At 41.0% G+C, this 20848-nt stretch overlaps 1 protein-coding gene across 5 annotated transcripts in view; it reads right to left on the reverse strand.

The window, feature by feature from the left end:
* MPPE1 (metallophosphoesterase 1) overlaps nucleotides 1-20848 on the reverse strand; it is a 32616-nt gene that overhangs the window by 4394 nt on the left and 7374 nt on the right. Inside the window, exons 1-9 of one of the 5 annotated variants that reach the window (XM_055705102.1) lie at nucleotides 16663-16700; nucleotides 14669-14759; nucleotides 13479-13557; nucleotides 12598-12695; nucleotides 10137-10283; nucleotides 4834-5219; nucleotides 3880-3988; nucleotides 2330-2433; nucleotides 1646-1726 (exon numbers count right to left, since the gene is read on the reverse strand). In XM_055705102.1, coding sequence (XP_055561077.1) covers nucleotides 1646-1726; nucleotides 2330-2433; nucleotides 3880-3988; nucleotides 4834-5108 — 569 coding nt within the window. In that variant the 5' untranslated portion in view covers nucleotides 5109-5219; nucleotides 10137-10283; nucleotides 12598-12695; ... (1 more) ...; nucleotides 14669-14759; nucleotides 16663-16700. The other 4 variants (XM_055705103.1, XM_055705105.1, XM_027798604.2 and 1 more) reach the window with 4 other exon arrangements.

Below are 20848 nucleotides of genomic sequence, written 5' to 3' on the forward strand. Positions count from 1 at the left end.
GTTAATCAGGTTGCACAATATACCGTATGCTATGCTTCATGTTTACACTTCAAGATTTTTTGTATATCATAGCAGTATTAAGTGGTATTCTAGTGGAATGTTAGAAGCCCACTAAGCTGAATTCTGACTGAAAGTAGAACCTGCTTCTCTCCCTGAACACATTTTAAACCTCAGAGACATAATTTTAGACATTCAGCTTCTTCAGAACAACTGAAAAGCAAAACAGCATTGCATTTGGCTGGCTACCCTGAACAAACAGTTTTGTACTTTGCGATCTCTCATGCAGAAAATGGGATTTTATTTGTAATAGAAAAAGATTTCCCGGTAGATTTCAAATCAACTTCGAACTTCTGTCACAAGATTCATACCATTTTAGTCATTCATTCAGGACTCAAGAGATACATTCCCAGTTCAATTCAGTACATTTTACAGACAGAAATGAGCTGAATGCCTCTACTTAAGAGATACTCATCAAAACAAACAACAAAAAAATTAATTCTTTTTAAGCTGCGTTTTAAACTACAGATTTGTTGTAAAATAAGTTTATCTAGCAATGTTTTATTAATAATGCAACTCATTTCAGTTAATGAATATGATACCAGGCATACAATCTGCAACAGCATGCAAGAATTCTGCTGTGCTTTTTTTTATCAAAGGGGAAATGGAGATACTCCTTAATAACTATTTTTTAAAGCAGCTGAAATACATATCTAGAAGACCCCACGTCTGCATGATAAACAATAGCATTATACTAAACATTCATTAAGCTTGTAAATCATCCTAAAAAAGACACACCGTTTCTAGACCTGTTCAGAATGTTTTTAATGTTTGCTTAATTAAAGGAAACAAGCACAAACCTGTAGGTTTTGAACCTTACATTTACATGAATGATTATAACCTGATGGAATACATGCCAAACAGAGTGGCAATAGGTATTCCCTTCATTTATATGAGGTTTAAAGACAAATGCTTTGCCACAAGCCCACTATCACTTTCCCTCATTGGGTTCCTGCATGGTATCTAAAAGTAACAGAAAGGGTACACGGCAGGACAGCTACAGACACACACCACTGTGAGGACAGCTCTACAAGATCTACTCTGAGCCAAAACCTGCTTGTGCATTATTACCCCACCCTGTGGAAAACTGTGGACAAGCAGCTGCTATGTTCCCATATCCCTCAAAAAAGAGTTAAGTTCTGCAGAATAAAGTTATTAAGATTAATTAAGCTCTTTACTTGTAAGCACAGAGGGGGTTGATTTGTGTTTCTTTACTGAATCCTATTCTGTTGTGTTTACAGCCATGGGTCATTACCAGCTGCAAGGAAGTAAAAAGGCAAACCAGAGAATTTGATTCTGACGCCACAGTACTTTTCCATTTAAAAGGAAATTGTTGCAATTTACCTAGCTCAAAGTACAGCTCCCACTCAATATCAAACTACAGGTTTGTACAAAGTGTTTTGTGTTTAACATATCATAAGCTAGACACAAAGTAAAAATTAAAAAAATCTAAAAAAAATGTTTTAAGTTAAGCATTCCTATAATATTTCATTAGAAATTCCACTTCCAGTTCTCAGTTTTCATTATTCTGGTCTTCTAACTCAGTAATCACTACTGTAAACATTGGGGGGGGATCGAGTATACTCACTTGATTCCTTTTCGAGTTATCAGCTTTCCTGAAGTAAAGTTGAAAACTTTCTCAAATCGATTTACCTTGTAAGTAGTCATTCTGTGTCAAGAGGAAAAATACAACTGAAGTAAGAAATTGGCATTGTAAATCACCTGACACAGTTGCTTTACAGGTTGCAGGCAATTCATGCAGCTTGCTGCTCCATTATCTAGCTCACATACCCATTCAAACTCACAGGGGTGCTCTGACACCCATCGTGTACTCTGACCCAGTGCCACCAGTGTAAGCACAACCATCCTACAGAAGTACAGCAGAGCGGGGGCACTCACACTCTTTTGTGCTGAGGTAGCAGGAAAGGGAATATGCTCAGACTAAACGCTTTTCAGATAAGGAGGCCCACCACAAGGAAAAGCAGCTTCAAGTCTTCCCTGCCAATGCAGAAAGATGAGCTCTGAACAACTTCACATATGCTCAGAGAAGCATAAAAGTATCCCGAAACCTGCTCTAAAATTTATTCCTAGGGTGCACTGTGTGCAGATGGATACCGTTTAAGGTCTTGCTCTAAATTACAATCCCTTCTAATTTGGTTATGATCAAAAACTTTCTGTGTGACCACACAAGAGGTCAATCAGAAAACCAGTTACTGTACGCATGCTGACATTTCATTCTTGACACTTGCGTACTTTCACAGACAAGACTTACTCATAATGAAATCCAATGTCATGATTCCCAACAATAACCACTAGCTCAGTAGAAACTGGATACTTAAACATTTTCCGAAATCTCCTGACATCACCTGCCCATGCCTGCATGAGAACACAAATGGAGAAATTAATGCTGTTTGACAGTATCAAAGGGGACTGGTATTGTGATGGGTTTGCATGGCAAGGCTTTGGTAGCAGGGGCGCTGCTGGGGTGGCTTCTGTGAGAAGCTGCTAGAAGCTTCCCCTGTGTCCAATGGAGGCAATGCCAGCTGGCTTCGAGATGGACCTGCTGCTGGCCGAGGCTGAGTCCATCAGCGATGGTGGTGGTGCCTCTGGGGTAACACATTTAAAGAGGGGAAAGAAACTTGCACAACAGCAACTGCAGTGGAAGAGAGGAGTGAGACTATGTGAGAGGCAGAGCCCCGCAGCCCCCAGGTCAGTGCAGGAGGGGCAGGGGGGCTCCAGGCGCCGGAGCAGAGATTCCCCTGCAGCCCGTGGTGAAGCCCACGGTGGGGCAGGCTGTGCCCCTCAGCCCGTGGGGGTCCGTGGTGGAGCAGATCCCCACCTGCAGCCCGTGGAGGACCCCACGCCGGAGCAGGTGGGTGCCCAAAGGAGGCTGTGACCCCGTGGGAAGCCCAGGCTGGGGCAGGGTCCTGGCAGGGCCTGTGACCCCGCGGGGAGAGGAGCCCGGGCTGGGGCAGGGTCCTGGCAGCGCCTGTGACCCCGCGGGGAGAGGAGCCCAGGCTGGGGCAGGGTCCTGGCAGCGCCTGTGACCCCGCGGGGACCCAGGCTGGGGCAGGCTGTGGAGAACTGCAGCCCGTGGGCAGGGCTGACACCGGAGCAGCTGATGGAGGACTGTCTCCCGCGGGAGGGACCCCAGGCTGGAGCAGGGCAGTGTGAGGAGCCTCCCCCTGCGAGGCAGGAGCGGCAGAGACAGCGTGTGATGGACTGACCGCAGCCCCCGCTCCCGTCCCCCTGCGCTGCTGGGCGGGGGGGGGGACAGAAATCGGGGGTGAAGCTGAGCCTGGGGGGAAGGGAGGGGTGGCGGGAAGGTGCTTTTAAGATTTGGGTTTATTTCTCATTACCCTACTCTGATTTGATTGGTAATAAACTACACTAATTTCCCCAAGTCCGGTCTGTTTTGCCCGTGACGGTAATTGCTGAGCGATCTCGCTGTCCTTATCCCGACCCAGGAGCCTGTCACTGCATCTTCCCTCCCCTGCCCAGCTGAGGAGCGGGGTGACAGAGCGGCTTTGGTGGGCACCTGGCACCCAGCCAGGGTCAACCCACCACAAGTACATAATACAGAAGCACAGACTGAGACATTTACATTTTTTTAAGTTTTATATGAGGGGCAAAAGTGTCAAGATACTACCAAAAATGAAGAACCACAACATTTAAATTTGTACCTAAAACACTAGAAACTTCTACCAGCATGACACCTGTAGTAACACTAAACAAAGCCTTGCATACCTAGTCTTTCTTCTGTCATCCATTTCCTTCAACAAATCCTCATTTTTTGAAATAAAAGAGCTGTTGATGCCATACCTGAGGTGAGCTCCATTTTCCTTCATCAAAGACATCCCCCAGAATAAAAACAATATCTGGCTGCAATAACCATACGGCAGTTTGGAAAGATCTCTCCATTTGCCATTCCCTGAAAGGAAAACACAGACTCATTCATCACCGCCTAACTTCTGAATCCTCAACTCTGAACACACAAACACAGCCTGGCAGGAATGGGAAGATGGCTCCAACACACAGAAAGCACTAATATGAAATTCAAATTAAATATCTAGAAATCAGGTTTAAGTACAGTAGGTATATCTTACCTGGTGGGTAATTCCACCACAAAACAATCAGGACCAACTCATGCAAGAAGAAAAACCAGCTTGTTTATTTTTCATTACAATTCCATTAAACAGTAATTAATTAGAACGGTGAATTATTGCATGTTTTACTACACTATTGTTTCTGCAGCAAAAGTTTCTGATTTTTGTATCATGGCGGAATTGGTACTTTCAGCATTCTGATTTTTCTTCTTTTGGACTAATAGAAATATGGTTTTGTAGGCAGAAGATTGAATTATCTTTGCCTTTAAATGTGATTTTGCTTCCGATTCTTCTACTACAGAGACAAACTACCAGCTTCCTCATCTCTGTAATTAAAGATATTAACTATTGGGACAGCCAAGTTATCTGGCTCATTTTTAAGGCATTCTATAAAATCATTACATACTAGAAAAGACTTATCTGACCCACCAAAAATGCTCAGGCATCTACACCCACATAGTACCTGAGCATTCAAGACTGCACTGCCTCAGTAAGTCCCATTCTTTAACCTTTCAATACTGTTTTATTACCCGGCACAGATCCAGACAGGCAAGTCAGAGGCAGCATGTGTGCTTCTTAAAAGTACAACATTGGTTTTACACTCCTCTCCCATTAGCTACTATTAAAAACTCTAAAACCAGGATAAGAGATTATTCAAAAAAATTATTACCTTCTCAGCTTATCCAGCCAATGTCCTTTGATTTCACCAAGTAGGTGAGTATCAGCTAAAATTATGGCTTTTAGGACTGAAGTCGAAGTCTCTTTTCCACCCATGTGAGCTCCACCTTTCACTTCTGGCCATCGACATTGAAAAATTACCACATAATAAATCAAAAATTCGCAAAATATTAACACCGAGGTCACAAAGCACACAAGTTTCAGCAGGAAACAGAGCCTCTTCTTCAAAGGAAGATTCTTCACAGTGGTCGAGCTAGAACTCAGCATTGCAGTACCAGCATCAGACACTTCCACGATGGCTCAATTCTCCTCTCTCAGGCGAAGTCAGTAGGGGCTAGGTCAAAGGATTGCGTTGGGCTTTGTATCAGTACCAAATCCCTGTGGAGAAAATACAAAATATTCATTAAGCCAGCATTCCTTGTGAAAAGCTATCATGTAAGGCCTACAGTGTTAGCTTCTTGTCACCCTGAAAGATTTGGAAATATTTAATTGACCTAAAAAGCAAAGTTGGTCTTCTCCTTCAGGAATGCAAACAGCCATGCTGCTGAGCATAGAACCGCACTCTCTCCTACCAGGACCAAGGCAACCAGCGTAAAGCTTGGTGTATGGTGCTTTTTTAAAAACTATACAGTGAAAACACTGTGAGTAGGGGTTAAAGGTAAGTAAAGACGGAGTTTAGCCTGAACAGAAGGAAGAAAAAAAATCCACTAGGATCCATATCACCCTGGCCACTGCAACGCCACATGCAACCACCTTCTGGCACAAGTCACATAACATGACTATGCCAGATCAATGCAATTACCACCTTTAATACAGCTCAACTTTATAATCTCCAAGAACCAAAAGCAATTTACTATCCCTGAACAAGTTTACCAGAGCTTTCCAGGAACACAGATACGTGACTAGGTAACCAATGCTGCTAACAAGGGGAAAACAAGAAACATCAACAAAACAAGCCTCAGAAACGAACTGTGCTACAGCTGATGAGAAATGTGGGAAAATGAGCTTGAATTGCTAAGTTTACTGTATTTACTGATTTCTTCCAACTCGGATATTCTGTAACCCAAACAGGGAACTCACCCCTTCTGAAACCACAATATTATTTTCTGCTATTAGAAAGGCTAATACAAAACACATGTCTTCACTTCGATAAGCCACAATTGTAATAGGGCTCAATGACTGTTTCACTTCTTTGGAGGCATTTAACAGAAACTCGTTATTGCTGCTGTAAGGAGGAAATACCCAGCCTTTCATAGTTCTGTCTTCTACAGTCCTTGGCAGAAACACTTCTCCACTGTAAGTGCCCACAAGAAACAAGTATCCCACCTGAGAGTACAGAGACACTAGCCCTCACTTTCAAGTAAAATCACCCAGGTTCCACGTGCAACCCTCAAGGTTTCAGTCTGAAGAGTAGGGCATGTCTGAAAGACCCACTTTTTAAAGGTAAACAGCGTAGTATGGTCACAGTAAAAGGGCCTCCATGAGAGGTATAAACACGTTACCTCACAAGCTCATGAACAAACTTCTAGAGAAATCCACGAAGAAAAGTCTTGTCCCCCACTCAAGAACGGGACAGCAATTTTGCTTCCTACAATAGAAAAACTCTAACATAGGACAAACGTCCAGATACTGGCAATTACTGAACACAGCACTCAGTGATTAGGAGCCAACATTCAGGTGAATTCACTAAAACCAATTAGAACTGGGAATACTCAGTATCTTTGAATATTTAGACCCTAAATAGTAACACTGGGACAAAATTACAGAACCACAAATAATTACAGTTTATCTTCTCTAAAACCCTGGTCTCAGTCACATGCAGGACACGAAACAAAACCTAAATTGCTTTACTGTCTTATGCCCTAGCCAATCTGATTGATGTCTCATGGAAATCAAATCTGTCGTGTAATTATCTTATTTTTCCAACCAAAACCTCTATTTGATAATAGCCACTTATTTTCAAACACGAACTTCCCCATATCACCACTACAAAGTACTTATTCAAGACAAAGAACCATTAGGCTGCTTCATGTAACATTTCCAATATGCATTATTTAGCATGACTAATACTTAACTGCACGCAATCCAGTTCTATCTAAACTTAGTTTAGCAGGAGAAAGCCACTACTGGCCAGACATCGCAATTTCACAATACAGAGGAACTACACATAAAGGGTGATTAACTTGTTTAGTGTTCATCTCATCTGCACTTTAACTAGCAATAAAAATCAACAAGAACTTGTTTTTACATCTCACAAGGAAAGATTAAAACAGAAACATCTGTTCAACAGACTCAGCAACAATGACAAGAGACAGGTAAATTCTTAACTAAGCACAAATTCATATGGCCTTATCCTGCACAAACTGCACCTACCCCAGAATCTGACAGTAGACTTTGGTATTCCTAGATAAGTCTCCTCTTCCAAGAAAAATAGTACTAATTTGAACAGGAAATACCAGCAAGTTGCTTAACTTGCATAAGGTCTGTCAAAAACAACAACAACAAAAGAAACCTCTATGACTATTCTTATTCGCAACCTACACTAAGGCTAAAACAAATAAAACCTGCCATTTTGCTGCCAATATCTACGCATTTTATAGAAGCTTTTCGTTACATTATTTTTCACACACCAAATTTCTTTTGAAGCTGTTGAAACAGCTAGACTTGCAGCAAAAAGCCAGTATTACAGATCACTGGGGGAAAAAAAAAAATCAGATCTTCAGAAGAAAAATGATCAAATAGAAAAAACACCAAACCTGCAATTACTAGAAAAGAAAAATCTTCAAGGCAAAACTGACATTTTCAAAAGTCACAAATGGCAACTGACATAATGAAAACCACAGTGCCGGCCATCTCTACACACGTTCCCTGCCCCAGCATCTCTGCTGCTAGCTGTTACTATTTGGGGAGTTTGTGCTGCAGGTGTGGAAGATGCCAGAGGTCTCCCATCTGCACCCTATTTTTCCGGCTTTCCTGATAGTGAAAGAAAAAAGAAAGAAAAAAAAAAAAGAAAAGAAAATCACAGGAAAGTCAGTGATGCAGAATGAGCTGAAAGCCAACTCCTACTGCTGGCTGCTAGAAATCCCTGGCTCTGCCACCTGCCAGCCCAGGGCTGCTCACATCCCAGCTGAACCATTCGCTCAGCTCTGCTGTGCTTCTCTGCACGCCGAAGTAAAGGCAGTTTAACCAGCAACCAAGCACATGCGGTAGGAACCTGAACCTCACACACGGGTAACCCACCGACTGGAGGCCCACCGCCTCTCACACGTGATGGCAAGGTCAAAAATAACGCTGTCAGACTGCGCGCACACTGCAAGATGGAGCTGTGGTTCAGCATGTTGCTGTACAACAGGTTGCTGCTGCTACTCCTTGCTTGGCTGGTTATTAAGATTAGACTAAAATCTGGTTTCTTACTAGAGTCTGAGGATCTCAGTTAAAAGAAAAGACCAAAAGATTTCTCAGTTTCTTGTTCTAAATATATGGGAGTGGCCTGACACAAGTTTTAAAAGCTCATAATAAAGGTGAGATCAGTATTTTGACCATATTAATTCTTTTCAATTGTTTGGGCAGAGACATACTCTATAATGAAAAACTCTGATCTTCAGTAGCTGGCAAACAGCAAAGTTCTGCTAATCATGATAATTTTGTATTCAGTCAATGTATACATTCCTTAGGCAGGGGAAAAATAACCTTGAACTTTTCCTCATCTACATGTTCTAAGAATCGTTCTGCACATTTAAAAATCAGCCTGTGTATGAGGACAGTTACAGATTCATTTAATAACATCACCAAAGTTTAAACATGCTGGAAGTATAACTTTATACCACAAAACTGTGGGGTGGAAAAATGCTCAAGTGACTGGCGCTCAAAAAAAAGTCTGATGCGTTTCTTCCCCAGTATTCAGGTTTATTTTGCTTACTAACAAATATTAGATACATTTTTTCACTTAAAATATTTCCATCATACATGCTGTTGTTCTTTTCATCTACCAAGTTTACTGGCATCAGACTCGCATCACTCCTCTTTCCCTTTTCTATCTCTGTTCAGGACGTTATCCAGCTTTCATTTACAAGCGAGCCAAGAACGGAACACGGGAAACCTGACGCAGTGGTCTATAGCCAGACCAGGAAGCAAGTAGTTCTAGAGCTTTACCCTTTCTCTTGGGGAATAATTAAATCTGAACAGCTCATACGCTTTGAGGCCAATTTATTTATTAATTTCCAACTACATAAAACTGTCCGAACAAACCAAGTGGGATACAAGAGTGCTCATCCTGCTCCTAGTCCTATCCCTAACAAGCATGCAAGTATTTTTATTACGTTAAAGAAACTGCATTAGGTTATGAGAAAGCTTAGTATTTATAACCTTGCAATAAAGTTTTCACTCAGTTTTCCCATCACAGTGTCACAAAGGTACAGATTTGCAGCTTTCAGACAAATACAGTTCTATAATGTAACTATGTTAAACTGTTGTGAACTGTAGTTACAAACAAGTTCAGGTTCAAATCTCACAAGTTTTCCCTTCTGCAAGGTACACCTGTCACTGGGAGCTGCCTCTTATTCCAAGCCCTCTCTCTCGCTCTCTCTGAAGCAATGTAACATTTCTGCCTCGTGAACTGTGACTCTCCACAGTCCGGCTTCCTCTCAGCACTTCAAATACCTCAACTCTTCAATCAAACAAGAGCTTCTGATGAATTCTTGTTTTGATACCACAAGACAACTCTGACCCATCTTTCTGAACACACTCTTACCAATTCTAAAACCTAAACCCTTCCTTCACCCACAAATTTTAATTAAATATTGTGATTAAAGAAAAACTCCGAGCAGGGATTTAGCATTTTTCTTTTAGGAAATCCATCTGTAATAATTTAATGATGGAATTAATTTCTGTCTGTATTGGTACATTCTTAGGGCTGAAATTCATGAAGACTGCCAAATCTGCACATCTACTTTGAATTTACTTAGTTCACAGAAAAGGATAAATTGGGAAATTCTTCAAATTAAAACACAAAGATTTTATCATATTCCCATAAACACCCACTACCACTCCCTGCAATGAATGTATTTTACAAGTATGAGAGAGGTATTGAAAGTTAGTTGATGTTATACAGACCACAGTTTATTTGAAAAACATGTAAACAAAAAGCAAAGGCACAAAATACAGAAATATTTCAAAGCAGGTTGTCATATTGAGATCATATAATTAAATTCATAATGTTATCAAAATATGGTACTACATAAGCCATGGTAGGTTTAAATGTTGAAGTATAAAAAAGTATGTGGAAAATCCACTTGCCATTAAATTAATCAGTGGTTACAAAGATGTTGTAAAAGGAAGTCCATACATTACACTTATTTGTTTCAAACACTTTTCATACTGATTATTCAGTTTCACAGATTCCTGTACAGCATGCTTTAGATCTTCTATCTCTTCAAAAAAATCCTAGAAAAAACCAAAAATATTCACCTTAAAGTTTTTTTCAAAGACATTCTCAGGAAGAGCTAATCAGCATTTCAGTTGTTCCCAAGTTCAGAGACACTTTCCATATTTTTATTAATATATACTGCAGCTATGCAAACAAAGCTGAGGTACAGCAATCAACTATAACCTTAAGTAATAATTTAAAACTTTGCCCTGAACACACAATACAAGTAGAATTCAAGTTATGTTAGAGCCTGAAATACAGAATAGTAATAGGAAGATGAACTGGGAGAAGGAAAAAAAAGTTGATTATCAGAAAGCTACGAAATGACAGTCCAAAATTTCAAGGGAATAACGTCAAACACATCTATGCAAAAATACAGCGATACATGCTGAAGTCAGCCAGTAGTAGATAACTCACCATTTACTTTGAAGATCTGGAAGTTGCAAGATTATAAAAAAGGGACAAAAAGCAAGGAGAGGGATGAGGAGAGTAAACTAAGGAGGAGGATGGTAGCATCTGAAGAAGACAATACTAAAGAGTTTAAGATGGACAAATGGATTCCATATTTAGACCTAGAAAGTTATAAAATATTTTTAGACCTCAACTGCTAGTATCCATTTAGAACTTTAAGTATAACTACACTTTGTTAATGAGCATCCTATTTCAGAATAGGATCTATTATTTATGACTACACTGTGTTAAAAAGTGATTTTCATATTCAAAATGGTAAGATTTAGAATGCATTAAACTTGACAGAGCCTACAAGGGATAATGCTATCCAACAGGTTCAACTGGCTCAGATAAAGGCAATTTACAACAAAGGAGGGAATGAAAAACAGCAATATGTAAGGCTACACAGAATGTAGATAGTCCAGTGAGAAAGCCATAAAAACCAAGTCCTGTTGAACTTATTTAATGTCAGCCTATATGGTTTCACTTTCTCATATTGATCCTTCCATAATGATACTATCCCAGAATGCATAACTTAACAATTAGTTCTAGCTATACCCAATTCAACTAGGAGATAAATTCAGCTTCATAGAAATAAACTTCCACTAATTAAAAATATCGATGGGCCATAGCTTAAATGCAATTCAAGTCTACTGAGCAATCCCAGTCCTTTGTAAGTGAAGTCAGAAGTCGTCGGGAAATACAAGGACAGCAAGCAGAGTGTAATCACCCAAGACTTAACTTCACCAGCCTTGGAAATTCCTACCTATCACAGTCACGTTGTATCTACTTCTATCCATCTGTATTTGACATTTCTCCTGCCTATTCTTCTGACTTCTTTTCTAAATAAACAGCTACATACATCTGAAATAACGTTCAGTGACTTAAAAAACCTAAAAACCGGTTACTGATAAAAAGCAATAACTGCAGATTTATATATTTCTCTTCTGAAAGATTAAACTTTCAGCCATAAGTTGTCCCCAATTCCCAAACACGGGGATCTAGAACTCACCCTAGCTCAACGTTCTACAAGTTTCACACCTAATGAAATATCACCACATTTTACTGTTACCCCTGTAATGAAAGCTAGCATAATATTGTTTAGCTTGTGAGAAAGGATTGCAAGGAAGAAAACAGATTCTCAAAAAAAAAATAATAAATCCAACACAAGACATGAAGAATAAGCAAAAAACAATTTAAACAAGGTCGTTGCTGAAAATAAAATCTGAGGTCAGTACATTAAACTGAATCCTATATATATAGATAAGATCTCATCTTCACACAATTTCAAGACTCACCAAATTTTCTAACTTTCACTTTCTACACCTATCAATCATGAAAACTTTAAGCTTAGGAAGGGCTGAAGGGAGGGCTTTGGAGTTCTGTCAGAGACTTAACTTTGATATGTTTAAGTTCAAGAGAAAATAGCTTTCCTCTCACTGACATGAAGCAGTAGATCATTCAAAAGTGATCATTAAAAAAAACTGGTTTTATTATCTCTGCAAATGTCTGTTGGAAGGAATTAAGACTGTTACCAGCAGTTACAATTTTAATGTCATAACAACATAAGGCAAATAATCTCTCATGAAGGAAACCAAATATTTTTTAAAAATCCACAGCTGTTTAAAACAACAACCAAAACCCAAACCAAACTAAATTAAAATTGCATTATTCTTCTTCCTTAGCCCAGAAGTACTGCAGGACATTAATGTTTCAAGGAGTCATTCATTTTCTTTTCTTTCTCAGAATGCTATAAATGGGGGGTTTATGTATTTTGCTTGATAACAACATATGTTTAGCCTAAAGATAAGTTTCAGTTCAGGCAGAAAAGTTAGTTTTTCAAAAATCATCTATTCTTAAACTTGTCCTAAAATAAATTACCTTGTCTAATCCAGCTAATTCATTTTTTAGTGCTCTCCTTTCTGTAGACAACTTTTCATTTTCTTTCTTCAGCTTTTTAATCTCCTTCAACAATAGCTCTATATTCAAATAAAAAAATAGAGACTTCAACCATTACAGTCAACCTCCCCCTCATATGAATCATATTACAGCTAAAGGGCTGCCTACGTTTTGTGGTATTAGAAAATTATGGTTCAGCTTTTTAAAGTACCTTTTTCATAAGCGATTTATTCTTAAGAATCGGCCCAGCACACTGCCAGGTACTATCAAAGATCACAGGACCTGCCATCTGGATTATCTGAATCTAACAGATTTTTATAATGTAGGATTATTTTACTTTAAAATCCATAAAACATACATCACATGCCTTGACTACCTTTTTCTGACTTGCAAGAGGGTCACATTAGCCTTGCTGACAGCACATTTCCTGAAAATTATGCCTACATTATAAAAAAGATATTGAAGAGATCATATGCTTTGAAATGGAACAAGATTGCACCTTAACTTGTGGATTTACTTATGTGAGAAAGAACAAGCCAGTATTGACTGCTTTGTCCCATATTTTAAAGCTAAAACCAGGTTCTTTTGCATATCAGTGTCTGAAAACCAAAGAATGGAGCAGCAAACATTGTAGCTCAGAGAGCTGCACAGATAGAGCTTACTAGAATGAATAACAAATAGTACTAAATACAGCCATGCACTCCCACCCATGATTACACCAACATACCAATTTCAGAAACAGAGAAAAGCAGCACTTGTTTTTATCACAAACAAATGCAGGACTGGATCCACAGACAGGGCATTGATTACAAGATGCTGTTTTTACGTAACATGTTTTCAAAAATTAAAAACATTTTAGATACCGTTGGCTGAAGTAGAAGAAATAAAACCTGGAGTGTGCCTCTGGATCATTAATGAAACGCATCCTCTCTAATGGGCATACTGGAAAGAACAGAATCAGAATTAACTGTACCATTACCTAAATATTTACTGCAACAGCATTGCTTCTTATTAGAAATGTCCCTGTGAGATGTTACTTTTTCCTCTGGGGTTCGACTTCTTTTTCCAAAAACAGCACTACTTTTCCAAGAAATCTTTTTACATTCCAGTTGCTCGATTCTTTGCCTCTGCTCTTGAAGATTATGCTCTAGCTCACAAATTTTCATCTGTCAAGAAACTAAAGATTTTTCAAAATGCATAGAACAAACAGAGTTCAACTGAATACCACTGGGAACACATCCTAAATGCAAACCTAGAGCTTTCAATTGCTGACTTAAAACTACATTTATCCAAAGGGTCTGAAAGGAGGAAAAAATACAGCAAGTGAAGTTTTGCATATATCAAGTGTTTTTTAAAAAACTGTTATTGAGCACATGCTCTCAAGACAATATAAATGTGCAGGCACAAAGATACTAAACCTTTCCACACAGTAAAGCGTATTTTTGTGGCAGCAATTGCCAGCTTCTAAGAAAAAGTACATATAATCCAAATTATAATGAATATTAATTTACAAACAAAACACATGCCCCAGACTCCTAAGAGGAAATTAATTAGACTGGTCAGCTGTAATGCTTGATCAGTGCCTAAAGAGGCAACACCCACCTGAAGCTTCTTGAACCACTCCTATGGTGCTAGCCTCTTTGCACAGCAAGCCAACAGATCTTGGTACATGCCAGAAGACTATGTGCCTTCATTTGATTAGCTTACTGCTGGATTTCTGAACTAAATCAGCTCATGACACATACAGAAAACATCTGGGCTGGTGCAAGAGCGGTCAGAAGATGCATATAAAGTTGGAAGGAGGGGTAGGTAGGTGAGTAAATTTAAAAAGCAAGGAAAGGGAAGACAGCTTTCAGTTACAGACATACCAGTGACAGAGTTCACTTTCAAAGGGAACTACAGACTATTTTCCATTATCTCAATGGCATGGGAAACAAAAATTAATATAAAAAGAAAAACATGGTTTCATTTTACAAATGTAAGAATTACTTTACAGTCTCCCTAAAAGCTTCTGTTTTGCTATTTGATACCATCTCCTACAAATTCTACTTACAGTGAGATTTTTAATTGCTTCCCTTTGCTCCTGGTTTGTTTTTATTTCCTTAACATAACTTTTCTGCAGCTCATTATACATCTCAAGGAGTCTAAAACAGAAGAAATGCATAGATTGTAATAAAACATGAAAGCCAGCAAAATGTGCATCCTTTATGATAGAAGTATTACAGACACCCCATAGAGATCACTTGGACTGTAGCTGTACTGTAGAAACTTCTAACAGAAATATTTAAGATGGGTATGAATGACTGGCAACACAGAAAGAGAAAGTACCAGAAAAAGCAGCAAAGTGAGAGTTAGAAGAATGGTCTGTATCAATGGCAAAGAATCCCTTTCACTCAGCCAGGCTGAGGACCCTGCTGTTGTCCAGCCCACACACCCACACTCTGATTAAACCTCAGTACAAATAACTTATTGATAGAAGACCTATACACTAACAACAAGAGGGTGGCAATGACTTTGCAGCATGTCACATATACCATTCCTACCCCCATTAGCACAACAGGAAAAGCAAAAGACCACTCCTGAAGGATATAAAAATTTGTCTAGAAACTAGTTTATTGCCACCAATCAAGAACACATATGAGGACTCGTGAGACAACATCCATGTGTTGCACAAACCAGGTTCTCATTGCTTCTGAGTGCATGAGTGTGAGGATATGAGTGAATGAAATCTAGGAGAAAATGAGTGTGAGTGGGTAAAAAAAAAAAAAAAAAATCAATGTCAAATAAACAGATTTGGGATCCTTCCCCTTGACACTGTTTTGCATCAAGTTCTGCTACACTAATTTCCTACCATATTTCATAGCATTCAGTCTACATATATCAGGCCCATAACGTAAGTGATGAACATGAACAGACATTTTTCCTGTTTTATTAGGAATTCAAGTAAGAGCTGGCACTCATACTAACTCATGACTGCGCACCACAAGCAGGATGAGCAATACTACAGTACAGAACAGCTTTGTAAAATAACAAACAAATAGATGCTAGGAAAAAAGCTGTCAGGTTATCCACGTACAACCTAACACAAGCAGGTCCAGCACTAGATTCAAGGAGTAACTTGGACTTCTTCCAGATAAGCATCTAATTAGGTACTCAATTCAAGCCCAGAGCTAGACACCCAGCCTTCCCATCTAGTTTGCAAAAACAGTCTGGTACATTGTAAAAGTATTTTTAAAAAAGGGAAGGGAAAAAAATTAACCTTTTACAGACACCTAAAGGAAACACTAAAAACAGGTTGCTTAAAACAAAAGCACTATGGTCTGCCTCTATCCTTTTAAGCTCCACAGCCTATTTCTGTAAGCAGACAAAATTTAGCCTTTGAAAGAACAGAGCAGCCTATTTATTTCAAAATCAAGGCATTCCGGGATGGAACTACCTTTTATGTAACATGCCTAGTTGTTAAAAGTTTCAATATATATTCTCTGAAAGCAAAAATGTATCTTTTGCATCAAAAAAGCAGTTACGAGAGTTTATTTCTAGCATTAATTGGCAACCTTTGGTAAGTAGCGGCTCACTTCTAAAATCAGTTAGACTGAAAAGTAGAATCACTTGTCTGGCCGATTTTGAAAAACAGTACCAGTCTATAAATTTTATATACACATGAAACTGACCTAGAAAAAATGAGCTAAGAAAGCTCCCACAAAACAGAAAATGAAAATACATAATTCTAGGTTTAAAATCTACAAAAAAGATCATGCATGTTCACACACACATGAATAAGCTTCCTTGGCTCATTCAACTTTTCTTAGTGAAAGACCTGAAAAAGAAATCCATTTTGTTCTTTGTTTAGTGCTATTTTCAAATTTAATCTAAGATTTAATTTTATTTACATTTTTAAAAGAAATACTATTTTCCATTATTTCAAATGCTGGAAGCCACTTCCACAACAGTTAAAAAAAAAATCAACTGACTTAATCATGAACAGCACATTCTAGACTACAGAGAAGGATATTTAATTCTGTGAAGGAGCATTTCCCAAGAACTCACCTGTCACTGTTACCGTCTAGAATAAGATCCTTGCTGTATCCACCCTTACGCCATAAATGGGCTTCTGTTTGAACTTGAACACTTAATTGAAATAAACACAACAGCTTAATAAAATTAGATTTTACAATTTTAATTGGATCAAACAAAGCAACTGAAAAAAAAGCTAAGTTACTTTTCAGTTTGATTTTACAGTAGAGGTTTCCATGAAGGATCATAAACACAGCAAAGTTTCAACTTGAAAATGTTTGCAAATAGGTACTTAAATCTTGGCAGACACTCTCCAGACCACTATCACTGTTATTTTTCAGGTCCTAAGGTCCCAGTTTCCAAATCTTTTAAACAGTACTGATGCAATTTAACTATCTAACTACTGTTTGGTGGAAAAATAGTCCAAAACTCTTTGCAGTTAAGAGTTAGCATGTTGCCTAAGCAGGAGTATTACTTACTGATAATAAAACTGTTTCTTTCACTACAGCAATGAATTTTGTACTACCTTCCCCAGCCATACCTTATCCCCTTACAGGCGTGCAGCATTCTCCATCCCCACCACCCTGTTCACAGAGGGCCCCTCAAAATATGCACATCATATAGGGCCTAGTTCATCTGAAGAATATCAAGGTAAAAGTTAAACTACAACATGCACTTCTTTTGACACAAAAAGAAACATTTGACAATTCTTACTCTCTGCTTGTGCCATAGTCACGCATTAACTGCTGCAGATACAGTTTTTCCTGGATCTGACCCAGATTCTTTTCTAGCTCCTTATTTTTTATGTGTAGTTTTTTCAACTTCTTGACTAACTGTTCATTTTCATCACTGAGCTGAAAAGGAAGAGAATTAAAAAGGAAAAATGAAGCAACATTTTCAGATCAAATATTAATTATGCTGATAACATTTCACATTAAAATTCTCTCCCAAAAGTTTTGCTATTTTTATCTTAAACTATACAAAGCAAAATAGGAAGAAAAATAATGGGCTTCGAACTCTATGAAGAATTGACTAAAACACAGCATCTTTATCACATATATTAAGACTTTTAATGTAACTTCATTAATTCATTAGGGAATGATAAGGCAAACTGGTTTTGCATTTTAAAAAGATAAATCACAAAGGGACAAAACATACACGTTTTCAGTTATACTTCTAAAAATCAGCTCTGCGAGTAAGCTCACATCTGTTCTTATTTTAACCTCACCAAAGCTGACAGCCACATCAGCAGAATTTCTCGCACGCACTTTTGCTGGGCCTCGCCCAGCAGCACGCAGTCACGCGTGTCATTTCACCGGCGACCCCACCGCAAGTCACGGTATTGCCCCGACCTACAGGCTGCTCGGTAGGACCGGTGCTCCCGGCCGATGCTCGGCCCACACAAGGAAGGCCGGCCACGAGAAACCGCCAGCTGCCGCACGCGGGAGCTCAGCCCCTGGAGGTAAAGGCAAACCCGGGGGACCCAGAGTCGCCGTGCCCGTGCGTCCCCGGGCGCTCTCGCCGGGCCGGGCCGGGCCGCTAGGGCGTTCCGCGGGGCTGCCGAGCTCCCCGGAGCGTGCGGGGGGCCAGCCCGCGGCCCGGCACCGCCCGGGGCCCCACTCACTTGGAGGCACTTGTGGACGGCGGGCAGGGCCATGGCGCCGCGGAGCCCCGCCTCGGGCAGGGCGGCCGCCGAGGGCCGCGGTCCGCCCGCGCCCGCCTTCAAGCGCACCCGCCGCGCCGGGGCCGGCGCCGCCGCAGGGCCCCGCACGGCTGCCCCGGTCACCGCCCGTCGCCACGGCCGCCCCACGGCCCTCACGCAGGCGCCTCGGCAGCGAAGCCGCCCCGCTCGGCCCCCAGCAGCGGCGAGCAGCCCGCGTCACAGGCGAGCGACCGCGGGCAGGCAAGGGCCTCGGCCGCACGCGGGCACCCCGCCCGTTGCCGGGGCAGCGGCAGAAGCGGCGCCGCCGGAGCAGCCAGCGCCCCCGGGCCCGCACTGCCGCGGCAGGGAGGGGCGAGCCCCGGAGCTCGCCCGGCGCCTCCGAGCCGCCGAGAGGCGCGGATCTGCCACCCGGCCCGCGCCGGGCGGTGACAGCGGCACCCCTCACCAGCTCCGGAGCCGGGTTTTCTGTGGCTGTGAACCTCAGCCTCCGCAGCCAGCGCCAAAACACCCAGTCTCAGCTGGCCTCTCTGAAATCGCCGTGCGTTTTAATCGCAATTTTATCTTCCGTGATTAACGTACACTGAGTGCATGGCATTGCAGACACTGCCGATTATAGACCTGCACCGACACGCTTGCACATCAACACACACCCGGTTATGTATCTCTACAAAAGCATATTCCGCATCTCCCACCCCCCTAACAACAGAGGCCACGGTACGGGCTGTTCAAGTAACACCTGCCAAGGCAGGAGGTAACAGCATGTCTGGTAACGTTGCTACCCACTGGGGTGGGGGTGTGTGTATCCTTGGCATTTGTGGTACTTGATACTACTACTGTTTGCTGGGGGTCGCCTTTGGGTTTTGTATCTTGCAAGAATTTTTGGCAGACCAGGCTGGAGGGCATACAGGCAGGACGAAAGCATGCCACCCTCAAGACAGACTGGGCCTCAGAGGTAACACACCAGCAGAAGGCACTCACCAGCCACGAGATCACCCATCACAGCAAGCCTGATCCAAAGCAGTGATGATCACCTGCCAGCCTCAGTACCCTTTGTTGTTGGCAGTTCAAAACCTTTCCTGTTCCTCTCTTATTCTCTAGGTCTCAAGTCTGTCTTCTTTTGTTCTCTGCATCTCCTGTCTTTGTATAAAATGTTGCCTCTCTTGTTACGTACAGCCCATCACATGCTGCTATCATGTGTGTGTGTGTGTCTCCGTCCATCTTGACCATGCAGCGCACCTGACTGCAGCCTGGCAATTTTTGCAAGGAACCATTCATGCCTGGGAAGAGAGGGGGGAGACGAAAACAGCTCGCTACTGCCTACCGTGGGTCTGCAACTTAACCTAAAAACATGGTACAGGGCGCTTGGGGCCCATTAGCCTGCAAGTGGGAACTGTAACCGCTATCAGATTAAGGGAGGTGGCGTACACCTCTAGCTCCAAGGCACAACCCCAGCATCTCCCCTCCTCTGCCATCAACCCGGGTAAGCCCATCACCCATCTGGCCAACTCCCTGCACTTTGCACAGGGGTCACAGTGCAAGGCAAAAGCCACTGGGCTGAGCTGAATATACTGAAGATCCAAGCTGTGAGGCTGTTAACAACCCGAGAGCGCATGGGAGGGAACAACGTGCTCATGCTGTTAACAGCTGCCAGAAATCCTCTCTGTCCGTGAAGTTTTCTGTATTGGTTCCATAACTGCAGAAGCAGCCACACAACACTGCTAATTCTTGGGGCTTGTGATAAGTCACCTTGCCCCCAAATAGCCTGGCAAAATACTTTAACCAGCAGTTAACACTGAATAAATTAGTAACTGACAGTTCATAGTATAAAACCCAGAAAGTTGCTTCTTGAAAAAATACAGCTGGATGAAACTGGCTTGAGTAGCCGTAAAAAAAAACAAACCCAAAACCCAAAAAACACACACAAAAAAAACCCCCAACATTTGGGAGGTATAACACCAGCCAGCAATGCAATGGTGCTGCAGGAAAAGGGTAATCCCCTTTTCAGATGAAGTAGCAATATCCTGAAATGTAATTACTCAGTTCTATTCTGTTTCATCCAGCACAAACAGAACCTCAGGTGAGGTCCTGAGGAGTCTAGAAAACAGGAAAAAAATTATATGAGCAAGAAAATACAGCTTATTAGGAAGAGTTGAAATAACGGTGTTTGTTTAGTCCACAAAACTGAGACTGCTGAGAATCATTTTGACTGACTTTATCTTTGGTTATTGTAAAGGACAGTAATAGCTGTTTCCTGTGTCCTGTAGAGAAGGATGAGCAGAAATAAAGTTACTTTCCAACAGAGATCATTTGTTGGGTGACAGGAAAATGTTTTTAATATCAAAGAAGAAAAATACACATAGCTTTTTCCCACTAAAGGTTTTAGCAAACAGATCAGAGAATGGTCAGGTATGAGTTTGGATACAGGTATATCTAACATGCACAGCATACTGATATACAGCATGTATGATCATTTTACACCCCTTTTAGACCAACATTTCAGTGATTCTGTGCTATTAATTTAGAAGAGAACATGCTCTGATATAATAGTAATTCTGA

Source organism: Falco cherrug, chromosome 3 (genome assembly GCF_023634085.1).
Source record: "Falco cherrug isolate bFalChe1 chromosome 3, bFalChe1.pri, whole genome shotgun sequence".
Classification (NCBI taxonomy): Eukaryota; Metazoa; Chordata; class Aves; order Falconiformes; family Falconidae; genus Falco; species Falco cherrug.